The 16,863-nt window shown below is 32.2% G+C and overlaps 1 protein-coding gene across 2 annotated transcripts in view; it reads left to right on the forward strand.

The window, feature by feature from the left end:
* CD2AP (CD2 associated protein) overlaps nucleotides 1–16,863 on the forward strand; it is a 106,292-nt gene that overhangs the window by 81,872 nt on the left and 7,557 nt on the right. The window contains exons 12-17 of one of the 2 annotated variants that reach the window (XM_060163061.1): nucleotides 5,216–5,381; nucleotides 5,966–6,108; nucleotides 12,684–12,796; nucleotides 13,532–13,633; nucleotides 14,730–14,899; nucleotides 15,116–15,170. In XM_060163061.1, the coding sequence (XP_060019044.1) occupies nucleotides 5,216–5,381; nucleotides 5,966–6,108; nucleotides 12,684–12,796; nucleotides 13,532–13,633; nucleotides 14,730–14,899; nucleotides 15,116–15,170 (749 nt within the window). The remainder of the gene's footprint in view (nucleotides 1–5,215; nucleotides 5,382–5,965; nucleotides 6,109–12,683; nucleotides 12,797–13,531; nucleotides 13,634–14,729; nucleotides 14,900–15,115; nucleotides 15,171–16,863) is intronic. The other variant, XM_060163063.1, reaches the window with a different exon arrangement.

Genomic DNA, 16,863 nt, shown 5'->3' on the forward strand with positions numbered 1-16,863 from the left:
TCACCTTAAGGCACATCATCATAAATTCTATGAAAAGCAGTGATAAAGAGAAAAACATAAAGTCTGCAAGAAAATAATTGTCAACCTTGAATTCTCTACCTGGCAAAAATACTTTTCAGGCAATGGAGGCAAAACGAAAACTTTCAGATAAAATCGGAGAGAATTCTTTACTAGTAGACCTGTATGTACTACACAGGGAATGTTAACAGAGGTTCGTTTTGGCAGAAGGAAAATGATGCTGTTTTGGCATTTGGATGTATACAAAGTAATGAAGAATGCCAGAAGTGGTAAATATGTGAGTAAATAGAAAAGACCTTTTTCCCCTTATTTCTAAATCTTAACACCACCACCAAAACTCTTCACTTGAAAGATTTTAAAACTACAAAGTGTTGATTTCAAAGTTTAGGTGTGCAAATGTAAGCAGTTTTTAAATAAGTGAAACAAGACAAATATAACAAGGGAAGCAATTCTTAATATTGTCAAAATGTTCTCATTAACCTGACATGGCTTTAATAGATCTGGTGCAAGAAATAAGAAAAGTGACAGGCATTGCCTATTAATGGGCATTGGGGGAGAGAGCCACTGTCAGTTCAGGGTCAGAGGGTCTGAATATTATTGACATAGATTAAATTATTTCTTTAAAAATAAACATAAGTTTATCTCTCTCTTGTTCCAGAGTCAACAGAGCTTTTTCAAACCATGGCTAGGGCCACTTTGAGGAGCCTTAAGCCTTCTTACAGGAGAAACGGTGTATGCCACCAGTGTGTGCGTTCATTACTTTTCTCTCTCTTTTGATCTCAGTTTCAGAGAGTATGTCCTTGAAAAGCCCTGCCATATTGAGGAGGATTAAAAAAGAGCTAGTAGAAAACATGAAACGAATCACCCTATTGCCCTTGATTCTTAGGTGACGCCCCATTATTTCATGGGATACTTTCCCAAGTCATAAGAATGGAGTTTAAATCCTCACTGTCTACTCGCTGTCCAAGCCACCACATGGGTTTTCTCAAATCTGCTTAGCAGTGTCATTCTCACTGTTTCCTCAGAGGTACCTCGAGTGCTTGCCATGCATGTTGCCCCTCAGGAGAGTAATGATAGCAACAGTTTGGAGCACAAGTTTTTCTCCTGCTTTGGGGGAAGACTTTCTTGGACATACCTTTCAGTAGCCTGCTTTATTCTTACCAATGTATGTAAAAGTTATTCAAATTCATTACTCAGCAAGGGAATATAATTTTAAACCAAAGTAAGATTCTCACCAAAATGGGTGAAATTTTTAAAAAGACTAACAATACGAAATGTTGGTGAGGTTACAGATTCTCAGAACTCTTATACACTGTAGGTGGGAATGTAAACTGTTTTATCTACTCTTGAGAACTAAAGTTGAATAAATCTATATACCCTGTTACCCAGCACTTTTACTCCTAATTATATACTCACAAGAAATGTGTGTTCCGTATGTACACCAAAAGACTCAAATAAGAAAGTTTATCTAGTAGTATTTACACTGACCGTCAATTGGAAACAACACAAACGTCCATCAGTAGTTATATGGATAAAAAAATTGAAGTATATTCATATGCCAGGATACTATATATATAGCGTAGCAACAAATGAATGAGATAGAGTTTCACACAGCAGCATATTATGATTTCAGTGGTGTAAAATTAAAATATTCAAAAGTGATCTATAGTGTTAGAAGATACCTTTGGATGGGAGCATTGAGGTAGTGACTGGGAAGAGGCATGAGGGGAAGGAACTTAATCTGGCTACGGTTCAGTTCTTGGCCGGAGTGCTGGTTACTCAGTTGTTCCTGTGATGATAACTTCTTGAACTTTGTACTTAGGCTTTTGAAAATACATTATATTACAGTTTAAGTCACTTCAGTGAGATAAATATGGGTAGATTTTTTTTTGTCCTGAATTTTTCTAAAATATTAGGAAAATAGATTCAGTTAAGAACATACTTGCTACTTATTGCATAGTACTGTGTTTTTCTCTAATGTATCTCCAAACGACCAGTGATAAAGAATGGAATATTTGACTTTTTAGTCAGAATTTATGGACTTGTAATCATTCATGCTTTAGTACCAGTATTATTACTTATTTTTAAATTCTTATTCATGCAGCAGGGAACTAACCCTAATCTGAATTAAGGAATGGATTAACCTAGTATGTATAGTGTTAGTAATGTATTGCTATATTTTGTAGTAAATAAGATAGGGCATATTTGTTATTTTGCTGTATTTTGTTAACTGTCATATATTTTTGTTGTTTTAATAAAAAATTTCTTTATATGCTTATAATTTTCTGTATGTTAAGTTATAATAACATCTGTATCTTACATATATCTTCTTTTGGGCATTTGGATAGCTAACATAAGAATGTTTTCCTTAAATCCAAATTTCCTTTTGTCTTTTTGGCCAGTCTCTAGCTAAACTTAAATTCTATGCACAGTTGGATATCCACATGTAAAAGAAAAAAGTTGAACCCCTGCCTCATACCATATACAAAATTTTACTAAAAATTGATCATTCACCTAAATATAAGAGGTATAAAACTAAAACTTTTAGGAAAAAATATAGGGGTAATTCTTCATGGTCTTGGGTTTGGCAGTGGGTTCTTAGCTATGACACCAAAAGCACAGAAACAAAAGAAAAATAGTTAAATTGGATTTTATTAAAAATTAAAAACTTTTGTACAGCAAAGGATATTATCAAGGAAGTAAAAAGACAAACTACAGAATGGGAGAAAATATTTACAAGCCCTATATCCAATATCTGAAGTGTGAAAAGGGTCCAGTATCTGGAATATATAAAAAACTATTATAGCTCACCAACAGAAAGATAAACAATCCAATCAAAAAATGTGCAAAGAACTGAAATAGAATTTTTCTAAATGTCTACCAAGCATATGGCAAGATGTTCATCATCAGTCATTAGAAATGCAAACCAGGACCACATTGAACTACCACTTCACACCCACTAGGATGTCTGTAATAATAATAAAAACTGAAAATAACAAGTATTGGCAAGGATGTGGAGAAATTGGACCCCTTGTGGCCCTGGTAGAGGAGGGAATGGGGAGTAGCTGATTAGTGGGAACAGAATTTTCTTTCGGGGTGATGAAAGGGTTTTGGAACTAGATAGAGGTGGTGGTTGCATAACATTGTGAATGTACTAAATGGCACTGAGTTGTTCACTTTAAAATGGTTAATTTTATGTTAGGTAAATGTAACCTCAATAAAAATAAATAAATCTAGTACTCAAACACATTGCCATCATATATTAGTTATATAATAAGTCAACATATAGTAGTAGTTGGTTTAGTTATGGATATACCTGGAATGGTGAATCTTATTTTTGTCACCTTTGATTTCCAGCAGTATTGAATGTGTTCTTTTGTTTTAGACTAACCTATAGGAATTGAATTGATTTCAAGCTGTTATTTATTTATTTATTTGGCTGCGACTCACAGTATGCCGGATCTTAATTCCCAGACCAGGGATCGAACCCATGCCCTCTGCAGTGGAAAACAGAGTCCTAACCATTGGCCCACCAGGGAATTCCACAAGCTGTTATTTACATATCTGTTAAAGAAGTATATTCATTTAATCAGTGAACTTCTCTATTTATCATTTAACATTTTCCCTGATTTATCTAAAATATCTTTCTTTTAATATTTTCTAGAAATAAGTTTGGTTAACTGTTATAATTCTGATAATGATGGCTCTATCAGCTTATAGTTAGAATTGGGGAGTTGGCTTTCACTTCTGGTGGTGTAATTACGTGATGTGCTTGTACAGTTTGAAGCCATATAGAGATGGATTTTTGTACCAAATGATGATGAGGGTTTAAAAGACTAAGCTATATTTTCAAACGATCCAAGGAAGCTGTACATAAATGATAAAACTGAAACAACAGCATTTTGTATTTTCATTGTTGTTAGATAAAATCAGATATTTTTAACAAGGGGCTTACCCCTGGCCTTCAGTGTTTTTTTGTTTTGTTTTGTTTTAAATTTGGCCTTTTATCCGTTTTGACTGCTGTTTGGTTTTTGCCAAGTACTTTCTTTTTTTAAAATTTATTTATTCATTTGGCTGCTGTTGGGTCTTGGTTGCTGCGCGCGGGCTTTCTCTAGTTGCAGCAAGCAGGGGCTACTCTTTGTTGGGCTTAGTTGCTCCTTGGCATGTGAGATCTTCCCAGACCAGAGCTCGAACCCTTGTCCCCTGCATTGGCAGGTGGATTCTTAACCACTATGCCACCAGGGAAGCCCCTGGCCTTCAGTGTTTGTTCAAGATTCATAATTACTGGTTTCTGATTGATAAGAAATCTCATGAAATTATTTGTGGTCCTGTGATAGACATTCTTTTCAAAGACCTAGTAAATCTTGAAAAGCACTCAGTATTGCTCTTGGGAGCTTTCTTATTTTTGCATATATGCCTTATAATATATTTTTGCTGACTGCTGTATCATGAATATCTCATATGTGTGCACACATGTCAAATTTAATACCCATTCTTAGTACCTGAAAGATCAGGAACTAAGTATGTCATTATGTATAGAACTATGCCTTTTTGGTGATAAAATTGTTTTTATTAACATGGCATGACATTGTCCTTAATCTTTTTTTCCCAGCATATTTTCTTATCTATTTCATAGAATTATTAAATGAAATGGTACTAATAAAATTCCTAATACAATGATAAGAGTTATAAATATAAGCCTGTAATTTTTTCATCTGTGACTAATCAATCTAGCCTCAGTTTCTCTTAAAAAATTTTTTTTGTCATCATGATTATTTTTAAATAAGTACATTAGATGGCACTAGAGTTCCTACTCATTTTTAGTTCTCTATACTTCAGTTTCAGAAAGTGATCTAGATATAAGTCTAGATAATATTGTTCTCTGCTTAGAGTAAAATCATACATGATTATATTTGAGTAGAATACCAGCCCTAAAAGCAAAGGGTGGTGGGAAGACAGTAAGAAGCAGGCATTATTTGTTGATCAGAAGCTTATTAGTGGTCCTCCTTCCCACCAAAGTAGAGTTTTTTAAAGGATAGTTAGGATTATTAAATTATAATTTTAAAACAGTGCACATATACACGAATAGTGTCTCTTTCTGTTTCACACCTTTCCAGCCTGACATTAGCTTTAAGAAATAGGAAAACCTAAACAGTTCTGATTGTAGGTAACCTAGTAAATATTTTTAAATAATCAGATGAAAAGTCAGTGCTGGAACAGAAGCCTTCTAAACCAGCTGCTCCACAAGTCCCACCCAAGAAGCCTACTCCACCCGCCAAAGCCAATAATTTACTGCGATCTCCTGGAACAGTGTACCCAAAGCGACCTGAAAAACCGGTTCCTCCACCACCTCCTGTAGCCAAGTAAGTTTTATCTAATTTGAAGTTAGTTTATTGATTTACCTGCCTTTGACATAATTGGCCCTACTGCCTTTCTAAATGTCAAAGTAATTTTTAAAGTATTTGCTTTTCATATTTTTTGTAGAGACTGTAATCTGTGTTAAATGTTAATCTTATATTCATGCTAGGTGAATATACTCATGTTAAGCTGTTTTACATTTCTTATTTTATTATGATTGGTCTTAGGGTAGAGGTTTATGTTTATGGAAATAATTTTATAGACAAGAAAGAAAATCAGTATTATCGTATAACATCTTTAGTGTCATTATTATTATTTTTAAAAATTATTTATTTATTTGGCTGTGCCAGGTCTTAGTTGCGGCATGTGGGATCTTTTAGTGGCGGCATGCAGGCTCTTAGTTGCAGCATGTGGGATCTAGCTCCCTGACCAGGGATCGAACCCGGGCCCCCTGCACTGGGAGTGTGGAGTCTTAACCACTGGACCACCAGGGAAGTCCCTCTTTAGTGTCATTAAATCACAGTGTTAAAAGATGGTCATGCTTTACATACAAATGATTTTTGCATGTGTTTGATTTTTCTCATTTTAGGATTAATGGAGACGTTTCTACCATTTTATCAAAATTTGAAACTGAGCCAGTATCAAAACCAAAGCTAGATTCTGAACAGTTACCACTTAGACCAAAATCAGTAGACCTAGATACATTTACAGTTAGAAGCTCTAAAGAAACAGGTAAGTTAACATGTGGAAAGGTGGTGCATAAAAAGAAGTTGCAAATGTAGTTTTCAGAAACTATTTAAAATAAGAAAGTTGTGTATGTAATTTGTGTGTGGATAGATACAGTGGAAATTTATTAAAATTTTTAAAAATCTCTGAAGTTGAAATAGAAAAATGAAACTGAAAGAATATAAATGGGCAAGGTATTTATGGTTCACATAAACTTTCTCACTGGTCAGAGAACTGAGATGGATATTAAAAGATCAGTCATTTATCATTCTATCCCTTGATAATGGAATGTCCATACCATCTAACTTAAGCAGATGTGAGTGACATAGACTTTCAGTGCCAACACTAGATTATATTTAAGAAGACTATTTTTATTTTCCCACTTAAATCTGAAGATACTTTTGTTTCCAATTCTGGAAAATAGGCTTTCTTATGACTCTCTCTCTCTGTATATATCTGTCTATCTCAGCAGGCTTTACTTCTTTAGCTAAATATTAATTCCTTAAGTTTTAGGACTGATTTTTCAGCCCATTAATCATCTTTGTCTCCTGGTTTTTTATACTTCTCAGTTGTAAAATGGAATACTTGAAACAGAAAAGTCTCTTTTTTTTTGCTTCAGAGAAGTCTTGATACAAGGTCTCACTGTTAAAGGCATTGCACCATCATTACTTTGTGGTAATGCTTATTTTATAGCACTTTGCATTCGTTTTTAGTTTTTTAACATTTTAAAAGCATTTTCTCATATATATTCTTATTTTAACACTGACTCTAAGAGGTAGATGCCATTTTCCCCTATTTTGCATCTAAACAAAGTAAGCTAAAGACACAGCAAGTGTTCAAGATCATGTAAACCAGAAGAGAACTCTTTAAATCCCCTTTATATAAAGTTCTCTGTGATTTTCTTTAAAAAAAAATTAATGTCAACGTACTTTTTAGCTTCAAGTTAACAGTTCTTTATATTTAAACTTGAAGGCCAGTTACACTAAGATTTTTTTTGTCACTCTATTGTAAAATGTGCTACGTATTACCTTTCAAATTTTTTAGGTGATTTTTTTCTTCATTCTCTTTAGTTTGTCAGTACAAAAGCTCTAACCTAAGCATAGTCTCCTTCAGTTTTTTAATTGGAATGTCTTATAGATCTTTCATCATGTATTTGGAGCCTACCTGATCTGGATGAAGCCATAGTCATCAATAATTTCTGGAAATTGAGATGTTGATTGTATTTTAGAGACAGTCACTCAAATATATTCAGTATGTTTTTGGTGAAAATTGTTCTAATTTACTGTTAGTTAAATAAAAAACAAAAAAAAACTTCGTGTTTTTTTAAAATATCCTTTAATTTTTTTTAAATTGAGGTTGCTGGTAAAAAATGTAATTCTATTAGTTCTTACTGTTTTCTGTTTGATTTAAAATGTAGCTAGAAATGTGTTTTCAAAAGTAATAGAGAAAAAAAATTTAAGCACACACTTTTAACTCTGGATATCAAAAATCCATAGGTATTATCTTTTGAATTTCCACAATATTCTGCAGTCTTTATTTATCAGAAGTCTTAAATTTTGATGAGTCTCTGGGAGCTGAGAGGGTAATATTTAGAGCTTATTATTTTTTTTCTGTATTTTTTGTTCCTTTGTATCATTCTTCAACATTTGCTTTATTCAGTTTTCTCAAAGTCATGGAAATTACCAAAATAATTTAAGTCAATTAAAACAAATTTTCACTTTTTTTTCCAAACTTTATCTATATAGGATTACCAGCAAACTTTATTTCCTTTGGTACATTTCTAAATACCATGTAACAATGTCAGACTATTGGTGGTTGAAAAGTTCTTTTTCCTTTGTATTTTAGTCCCATTTCTTGTCTTATAGCCATAGCTATTATTTATTCTTCATTAAAAATGTGAGGCTTTGTGGAACAGAGTTTGAAAATTTCTAACTTCTAGTTTGCTTTTTTGTTTAAATAAATAAGGAAGTAATTTAGAGGTGCTGAGACACATACACGGTCAAAAAACTAACAGCTGATTCCAAGTTTCAGTCTTTATATCTTCCACTGTCACACTGCCTTTGGTGTACTGCACTTACACCCTATAAAGTTCAGAAAATATAAATTTTGGAAATTGAGTTCATATTAAGTAGCAAATATTTACTGAGCAGCTGTGTATTTGCAGTAGTGTTTTGGGCATAAATAGTTCGCTAAGATAAAAGGCATAGCTGCTGATAGCAAGTAGCTTATGTCTCCAACCTCAACCTCAACTCCAACCTCAATTCCTTATTTCCTTTTTTTAAAATTAGAATATCATGTCCTTAGTACTTGTAGTATAAAAGTGTTTTACCTCTTCTTTGTTGGCACCTTATAAAAAAAACTGTGTTCTGTATTAGATACAGCCTCAAATTTGGCGTTAGATTGAGGCATGTTTTAATTTACATATATGGCCCAGTTTGAAGTTTTAAATTTTTTAAATGACATATGAAACTAGCCCTTTAACGTAAGTTTCAGAAAGTTTAAAACATACATGAAAATCTCCTTAGAGTTTAATTATTTTGTAAAAGAATAATTTGAGGTGAAATGATATAGTAGAATTTGCTGTTAAAAAAATGTGAGTTTTAAATTATTAGCTAATTGGTCATTGGCATGTTTTGCTTATTTTCTCACTTAACTAACAATTGAATGATCCATCATATCTATGATACCTATTAGAAAACCTAACATGGAAGTTACTATAAAATGTAATTTCCCTTCTTCCCCTCCTCTACTGTTAATCACTTCTTAACTCTGTTTCTGCTCTTATCTATTAAGGATGTAAATTCCTTTCGTTACTCTCTGATATGATTGTATACAAACCCATATATAAACATATATATTCATGTGTATAAATACAGTCTTTTTTGTTCATAAGAAAAACATTCCTAGAATACTCAATTTGTTTCATTTTTTTAAGATTTTTCATAAATATTCTCATATATGATACAAGATAGTACTACAAATTGCAGAGCTATCAGACCATGTTTTAATTTTTTTCTCTTTTTCCAACACTTCATCAAAAATTGGTTTAGGATAGTTTCATTGCTACTACAGGTTAATTGTAAAGTTCACATAGTCTAAGTATTTCTAAAATAGTAAATTTTCCAGGAAGTAAAATTGGTTTACAATTAGTTTTAAACTACAAGACAGAAAACTTAGTGGAAACATAGCTATTTCATTAAGAAAGCACAGTTGATGAAGTATTCTTAGAGTGTAGTATCTTATCCTTTTTCATTATCTTTTGTGATAAATTCTTCTTGGATTAAAGGAAATTTTTAGAGATACATTATTTGATCTGAAAACCTTCATTGTTAAATAGGGCAACATTCTTTCTTTTCACTTCTATTTAATAATTGATCTATTTTGTTTGAATTAATTTCCCAATATTTATTCATTTATTTCTTCCAGAAAGAATTTATGGTGAGATTTTTTGAATACAATGTTTACCTGTTGAGTGGTAGACACTATAAAAAGCGAGCCTGTATCTAAACTAGTATTAAAACAAAACAAAATACCATACCCCAAAAGGTAGAATTTACCTGGGAAATAAGAGCAGTAATTAAAATTTTTATTTTCTAATAATAATTTCCTTGATAATATCATTATAGAGAGTATCACTTAAGGCTCTACTGTATTTTTATAGTGGGATATTTAAAAATAATATTTGGCATATTTTTTTTCCTATTATACCATACCAGAATTAAAATTGCCTCTTTTACTGTAACTACTATCATGTGCTGAGGACCAAAACTTTGACTAAAAGGTGGTTTAATTTCAGTTATAACTATATCAATGAGTTGTTACTATGTTGATTTATTACTCTGACCTCTAATTTTAGTACTAAAACATTCTTTTAGAAGTTGTCTTGGTGTTCAGTGAGTAATTTAAAGAAGACTTCTTTCTAGTTTAATGTATATTGAAATTAATACTAATAATTTTTCCTTTTGAAAGACAAAAGAATAAATCTAAAATCTAATACACATCTTAATGTAAGTTTAGATGAACTGCAATATCTGCTAAACATTAAAATGGTTCTATTCATTCTACAACTGTTCCTTTTTCCTGCTTTGTAAAATAATTTTTTTGGTTTAGTCTTTTTTCTAGACATTCCTATCCTTGACTTTTCTTTCCAGATTTTGTTTCCTAGCCTGTTTGCCATGTTTCCCTTCTTACGTGTCAGGAAATTATCCTACCTTTCTCCATTTTGGTAAGATGACAATTTATAAAAGAAATAAAAATAATATAGTCAATATGAATAGGTGGTGCACATTGATTTTTCTTTGTAATTTTACTAAAGTGTACGTGTTTGTCTGTCTATCCTAACCCTTTTGGTTTTCCATTTTAAAATAAAATGAAATTCATATTGGAAATTTTTTCTTGATAGTTTAAAATATTCTTTTGATACAAGGTTATTTTAATTGACAACCGTAAAAGTCAGGTTTTTTCTCCCAAAATTTTATATTTATTTTAATATTTTAAAATTCCATGTCTTAGGCAATGTGTAGACATGTAAATGGCTGGCAGAGTGACAATGTGATGGCAAGAGTTAAGTGATTGTCATGCCTTTTATGCCGTGTGTAAAATATAAATCCACTGATACCACTCGTAGGTAAATTTAAAAGCATTCAAGTATATCATGAGTCAGAAATGTGCACTATTTCATTTTACTAACCTAATGACTTAGTGGAGGACCTGAGAGAGTTTTAGAATAGTAAAATTACTTGTCTTGGTGTTGTGGCCCAAAACTGGACATACAGAAGACATTTTTACATGAGCATGGTGTATAATTTTGTAAATCTTCCTTTTATTTACCCTTTTAATTTATCTTCATCTCTTCCTTTGTTTTTGTTTGTTTCTTTTTCTTTTTAAAAGTTGCTTAAATATGCATTTGAAAATAATCTCCACAGGCCAAAATGGACTGTACTTTTCAAGGTTTTTTTTGTAGGTTGTCAATACATATTTATTGATGTAAAAAACAATTTTTAACCCTTCAAACTATAGCATATTTTTAACATCTTTTAAAATATTGTTTTCTTTTAAATATATGTTTAAGCTCAAGGTCTTTCACATTATATAATGCATTCTCCATTAAAGCCACTGTGTTTCTTATTGTGGTTTGTTGTATATTATAATTATTTATAGACAATTATTGAACAACTCAACACAAAAATTAATCCAAGCCCATTAGATTGCCTGTTGTGGTATATTAGCCTAGTGACTAGATCCAAGATAGAACATACAAAGTAATCCCAGAATGTTAAGATGGAAAAGAATTAACAGAGGTCAACAAATACTTACAGTTGTTACAAAATGTATATTGCCAGTTAGTGGTAACCTCTTCCTGTTTTACCTTTGTGTCCTCCATCCCTTTAAAAAAAATTCTCTAAATAAATTACTTTGAATATGAAATTTGATGAGTAAGCTTTAAGGGCAGTAATGATAAGTATCTTTAGATTTCTTTTAAGAAATAACAATTCTCTGAGTTTGGACATCTAAATATTTGACAGAAAGCATTATAAACTTCCAAGCAATGGCAACGTGAAGAATGATTCCATACCTGGAAGACAAGGCAAAAGATACCTGCTGCCATAATGAGTGACGGCATATTGACTGTGATTAATAATCTTAGTTTGGAACCTGAGCCAAAGGAAAATTATAATGATAGTGGAAGTGCCAGGAATTAACCTTAGGGTTCTTATTACCACTTATAGATATCTGGGCTTCAAAATTAAAGACCAACTCCTTCAGCAAGGTTTTCTGGACCATCTAGAAAAAGGGAAGGTATTATATACTATTGTTTCAGAGATAGAAATTACCTAGATTTGTCCTTAAACTCAAGTTATTGGATCAAAGGTCAACCAGCCTTTGATGGTGGGGAAGCAAATGGATGATTTATGTAGCATTTTCCCTTGGTATCTGATTTGCCTTAGATTTATAACTATGGTCTGATTCCTACACATGATAATGTCTAAGCAGAAGTACAGTGAACTATAAACAGGTCGAGTCCCAGCTACAGTATACTATGCACATACATATATGAAGACACATTAAATTACACTTTCACTTTACATTAAGAAATGCAATTGGAAAGCAGCAGGGTCCCAGATAAAATTGAGTTTAAAAAATTTTAATATTAGGATATTACTTGAACTTTAAAACACATTTCATAAGTTAGTTTTTTGATATGTTGTAATTAATTCTGAGTTGAAGAAGTAGATCATGTTTTTTTTTATAAGCAAGAACTTAAGATGACTGCTTTTTCATACTACTACAACTTGTGGTACAGATTTATATCTTGCAGTAAGAACTTTTGTTGAGGTCTAAGTCTCTGTTAAAAACATGAACTTTATATTGTTAATATATAAAATGTATCAGGTAAAGAGGATGTTAGTTTTTGAGGGTGAGTGTTGTTTTCCAAATGCATATGAAAAGCACAGGTCAACTTGTGAGTCTTGGTGGTGTTCTTTTTAATTTTATAGTTTGTTAAAAATCAGAGACGTTCTTTTTTGCCTTTTAAAATGTGCAGTTATCTCTTAATAGATATGTTTACTTTTCTTCTCCAGATCTTGTAAATTTTGATGACATAGCTTCATCAGAAAACTTGCTACATCTCACTGCAAATAGACCGAAGATGCCTGGAAGAAGATTGCCTGGCCGCTTCAATGGTGGACATTCTGTGAGTTACATTTAGTATTATGAAACACAGAGAATTTAGTAAATCCAGAGTCCTTCTGAAGATAAGAATGAGGGAGGATTTATAGCTCCACTGAAGTTTAAAAATCAGGAAGGTAACTATACTCAAGTGGCCAAGGGTTGTATTTAAGAGATATGGGGAAGAGACCTGTTCATTTCTACAGGACGTGGAATGGAAGGTTACAGAATCAGAAGCAGAGTTGTCCTAAGACCATAACCACAGAGCACAGTGTCGAGAGGGGACAGGGGACCTGTGCAATATACTTGTCCAAAAGCAGTAATTAGAATTGAGTTGTACATATTCACTTCAAGAAAGAATGAGAACATTTTTTTTCCCCCTGAAATAGTCAGTGTTTTTTTGTAGTACTAATCCTGGTCTCTAAATGTGTAACTTCTTTTTATGCTCTCAGTATATTGCCTGGGATACTGATAGTACTTCAGTGTTAATACATTAGCTCTTAAGTACTATTGTGCTTTTAAATTACCTAAGTAGGGAAAATTTTTGTTGCTAATAGGCAAGCTGTTTTTCTGCCCTCAAGATATGTAAGTGTGTTATTCAGCATGAAATTATGTAAAATCCTGTTAACAATAATGGAATATCTGGAACAGTATCTGCTGAAAACAGTGATAAAAGTTACTTACTTTATTATCTAGATGCTTACTGCCTTTTCTTTCTTTGGTGTTTTCTGTTTCTTGATTTAAAAAAAAAATCATTCAGCCAACTCAAAGCCCAGAAAAAATCCTGAAGTTACCAAAAGAAGATGATAGTGCCAACCTAAAGCCATCTGAATTTAAGAAGGATTCATGCTACTCTCCAAAGGTAAGGTGCATTTTGGTCTAAGATTTGTATAATTTGTAGCGTTCTTTGTGAACATCAAAATTGTGGAATTTAACATGTCCTTCAGGAAGAATTATTTCTTCTGCCAGGAAATAAAATAATTCCTACTAAAGCTAAATAAAATAAAATAATTACTGTTAAACTTAAGTTACATTATTCTTTGTAGATCTTTTTTAGGAGAGTCACATTATTTTAAATGAGTAATACAAATGTTACATGTTTCGTATTTTTTAAGGCATAGATCTATATACATTTGTTTCATTTCCCGTTAAACATGCACTCCTTAGGCAGAAGCCATCACTCTTTTACTCCTTATGTAACTTGGTGCTTGGCACCATAATAAGCACTGAATACACACTGGAATGAATGGTAGAATACATGGATTCTTCCGTCTATTACGTGGTGTTAAGAATCTTTGCTGAGCCCTTGCCATTTTAATTTAAGATAGTATTACCACAACTGACACACATCTTATATTTGAGAAGATCATGCCTGTTCCTCAAATTCATTTCAAGGCATTTGACTGCTATTCATTTTATCAGATACACTTAATCTCTCACCTATTAGCAGTCTATTGAAATTTTACTTGCTGTTACCTAAGTGAAATGGTAAAAGAATGTCAGGCCATGGATCCATTTTAATGCCTCTTCTATGGACTTACTAAATCCTTCATAATTGCTTTTAATTGGAGCTCTCTGGATATTCTAAATAATAACTATTTAATATGAAGGATCAAAGCAGTACCTTAATAATGCTTTTATATTCTTGCTTCTAGATGTTGCACTAGGTAAACCATAAGATAAATCTAATGGATCTTCTTTTCTCTCTTTTTTTTTTTTAAATAAAGCCCGTGACATTTCTCACAAAAACCCTTAGTAATTACAAGTTTATTCTTTGGTCATTTAGTGGTTTTTCCAGTTGTGAACGTCAAACTGCTTTTTGGATTTTCAAGTTTTTTATTTATCTTGGAAGTATTACTTCAGTTATTTATCTCCTTGCAGTAAAAATCTTTTGAATTTATAATGTAATATTAAATGTAAATACAAAGACAAATTTTCTGTTTATTATATGTTTTCAGCCGTCTGTTTACCTTTCAACACCTTCAAGTGCTTCTAAACCAAATACAGCTGCTTTTCTAACTCCATTAGAAATCAAAGCTAAGCTAGAAACAGAAAATTCTTTGGATGAACTTAAAGCTCAGATTGTTGAATTGCTGTGTGTTGTGGAAGCACTAAAAAAGGATCATGGGTAAGTAGCCCTTATTTTCTTCTTTGAGCACTACTTAACACATGTGTAAAGAATTCTTTCAAATTATATCAAGTAAAGAAGTAATCTGCCAAGTTTCTAGTATGAGCAAGTTTGTTTTCAAAGAAATTTTTATTGATAGTGTCTCTCTAGGCAAAAAAGCTTGAATTAGAAAACATAATAATTAGAAACTCTATTAATTCTAGTTATTCTAATTAGGAATTGGAAAGCTTGGATAAGAAAACCCAGCCCAATTATGAAAAAGGCAAACCAGGTAAATCAGAAAGTAGTAGCTCGATTATAGAATTGGTTCTAGTAGCTTGATTATAGAAAAATGGCTAATAGGCACATGAAAAGATGTTCAACATCATTAGTCATTAGCACATGCAAATCAAAACCACAATGAAATACTACTTCGCACCCACTAGGATGGCTATAATAAAAAATATGAACAATACAAGTGTTGGCAAGGATGTGAGAAATTGGAACCCTTGTGCCTTGCTGGTGGGCATGTAAAATGGTACAGCTACTCTGGAAAACAGTCTGGCAGTTACTCCAAAAGTTAAATCTCATGTTCTCATATGACCCAGCAATTCCTCGCCAAGGTATAGTACTGCCCAAGAGAATTGAAAACAAGTGTTCAAACAAAAACTTGTACACAGATGTTTATAGTATTATTCATAATAGCCAAAAAGTTCAAACAATCCAACTGTCCATCAACTGATGAATAGATAAACAAGATTTGGTACATCCATACAATGGAATGTTATTCAGCCGTAAAAAGAAATGAAATACTAATACATGTTATATCATAGATGAACCTTAAACACATAATTTGAGGCTAGAAATGTCAAACATGGGTTAATTAGTCTTAAAAGTATTAGGAAAAGCCATTTTATTTTGGATCTGTGGTGTATCTATATATACATTTGGTTTTCTTTTCAGAGGACTTTGATCACTGTTTCTGCTGGGGTTGAGTTGGATATTTATAAAACAAATGGGTTGGAATAGGTGATTTGTAAGGCCTTTCTCTTAACTCTGAAAGTTTTTGATAATGGTATATGGTGAGGCATGCCTAAGTAAAAGTTAGGGACTTTTTAGAGCTAAAATAAATTTAAAAGATCACCTGCTATAGTCCCCTCCCTTCTTTTAAATGAAGAAATAAAGGTTTAGAGAGGTAAAGCTAATTATGTAAGATCACACAGCTCTTAAGTGGTAGAACTAGAACTCAAACTTGGATCTTCTGTTGATTTAGAGATCTTTTCTCATAAACATTATTATGTGAATTTTAAAATGTGTTAACATTTTAAACATACTTCCGCAAAAGCCCAGTAGGTAAAATAGATCAAAGATCAGCTAATCTAACTAAACTGAGGGTGAGGGTTCAGGTGCTCCTCCCCTACTCCAGCTTCTTCTCTGGCCTCTAAGAGTATCTCATGGAATATGGAATCTGGTATAATACTCATCGCCAGAGACCGTGTTACCACTGATTTTGAATTCACTGTTTCTCCTCCAATTCTTTGTTGACATTGGATTATTTATTTAAAAAAATATTGAGATTAACAACATGATGTATTTGTAGTTTGCAGAGCACTTCTACAAACATCTCTTAGATAGAAACATAAAGTTATCTTGAATGCCTACTTAAAATACATATATTATACACATTTATATCATATATAGAGAGGAAATTTGATACATGATATTTCTTGAATTCTTCAGTTTACCTTGGTTTAGGTTTGGCAAATTTATCCACAGTTTCTGCAGTAAGCACATTATAAACTATAAGTTCATTTATCTAGTAAATATTTATTGAGCACCTCTCAGGTACCAGTTAGAGAACAATCTGATTTGTTAATTTTGACATTTTGCATTTTTGATACCAAGTGTGCTATAATGAAAGAATAAATCCACATACAAATTGCCCATAGGTGCTCTTAAATAAGCTGTAGAATGAATAAAAATAT

The sequence above is a fragment of the Lagenorhynchus albirostris genome, chromosome 10, assembly GCF_949774975.1.
Source record: "Lagenorhynchus albirostris chromosome 10, mLagAlb1.1, whole genome shotgun sequence".
Lineage (NCBI taxonomy): Eukaryota > Metazoa > Chordata > Mammalia > Artiodactyla > Delphinidae > Lagenorhynchus > Lagenorhynchus albirostris.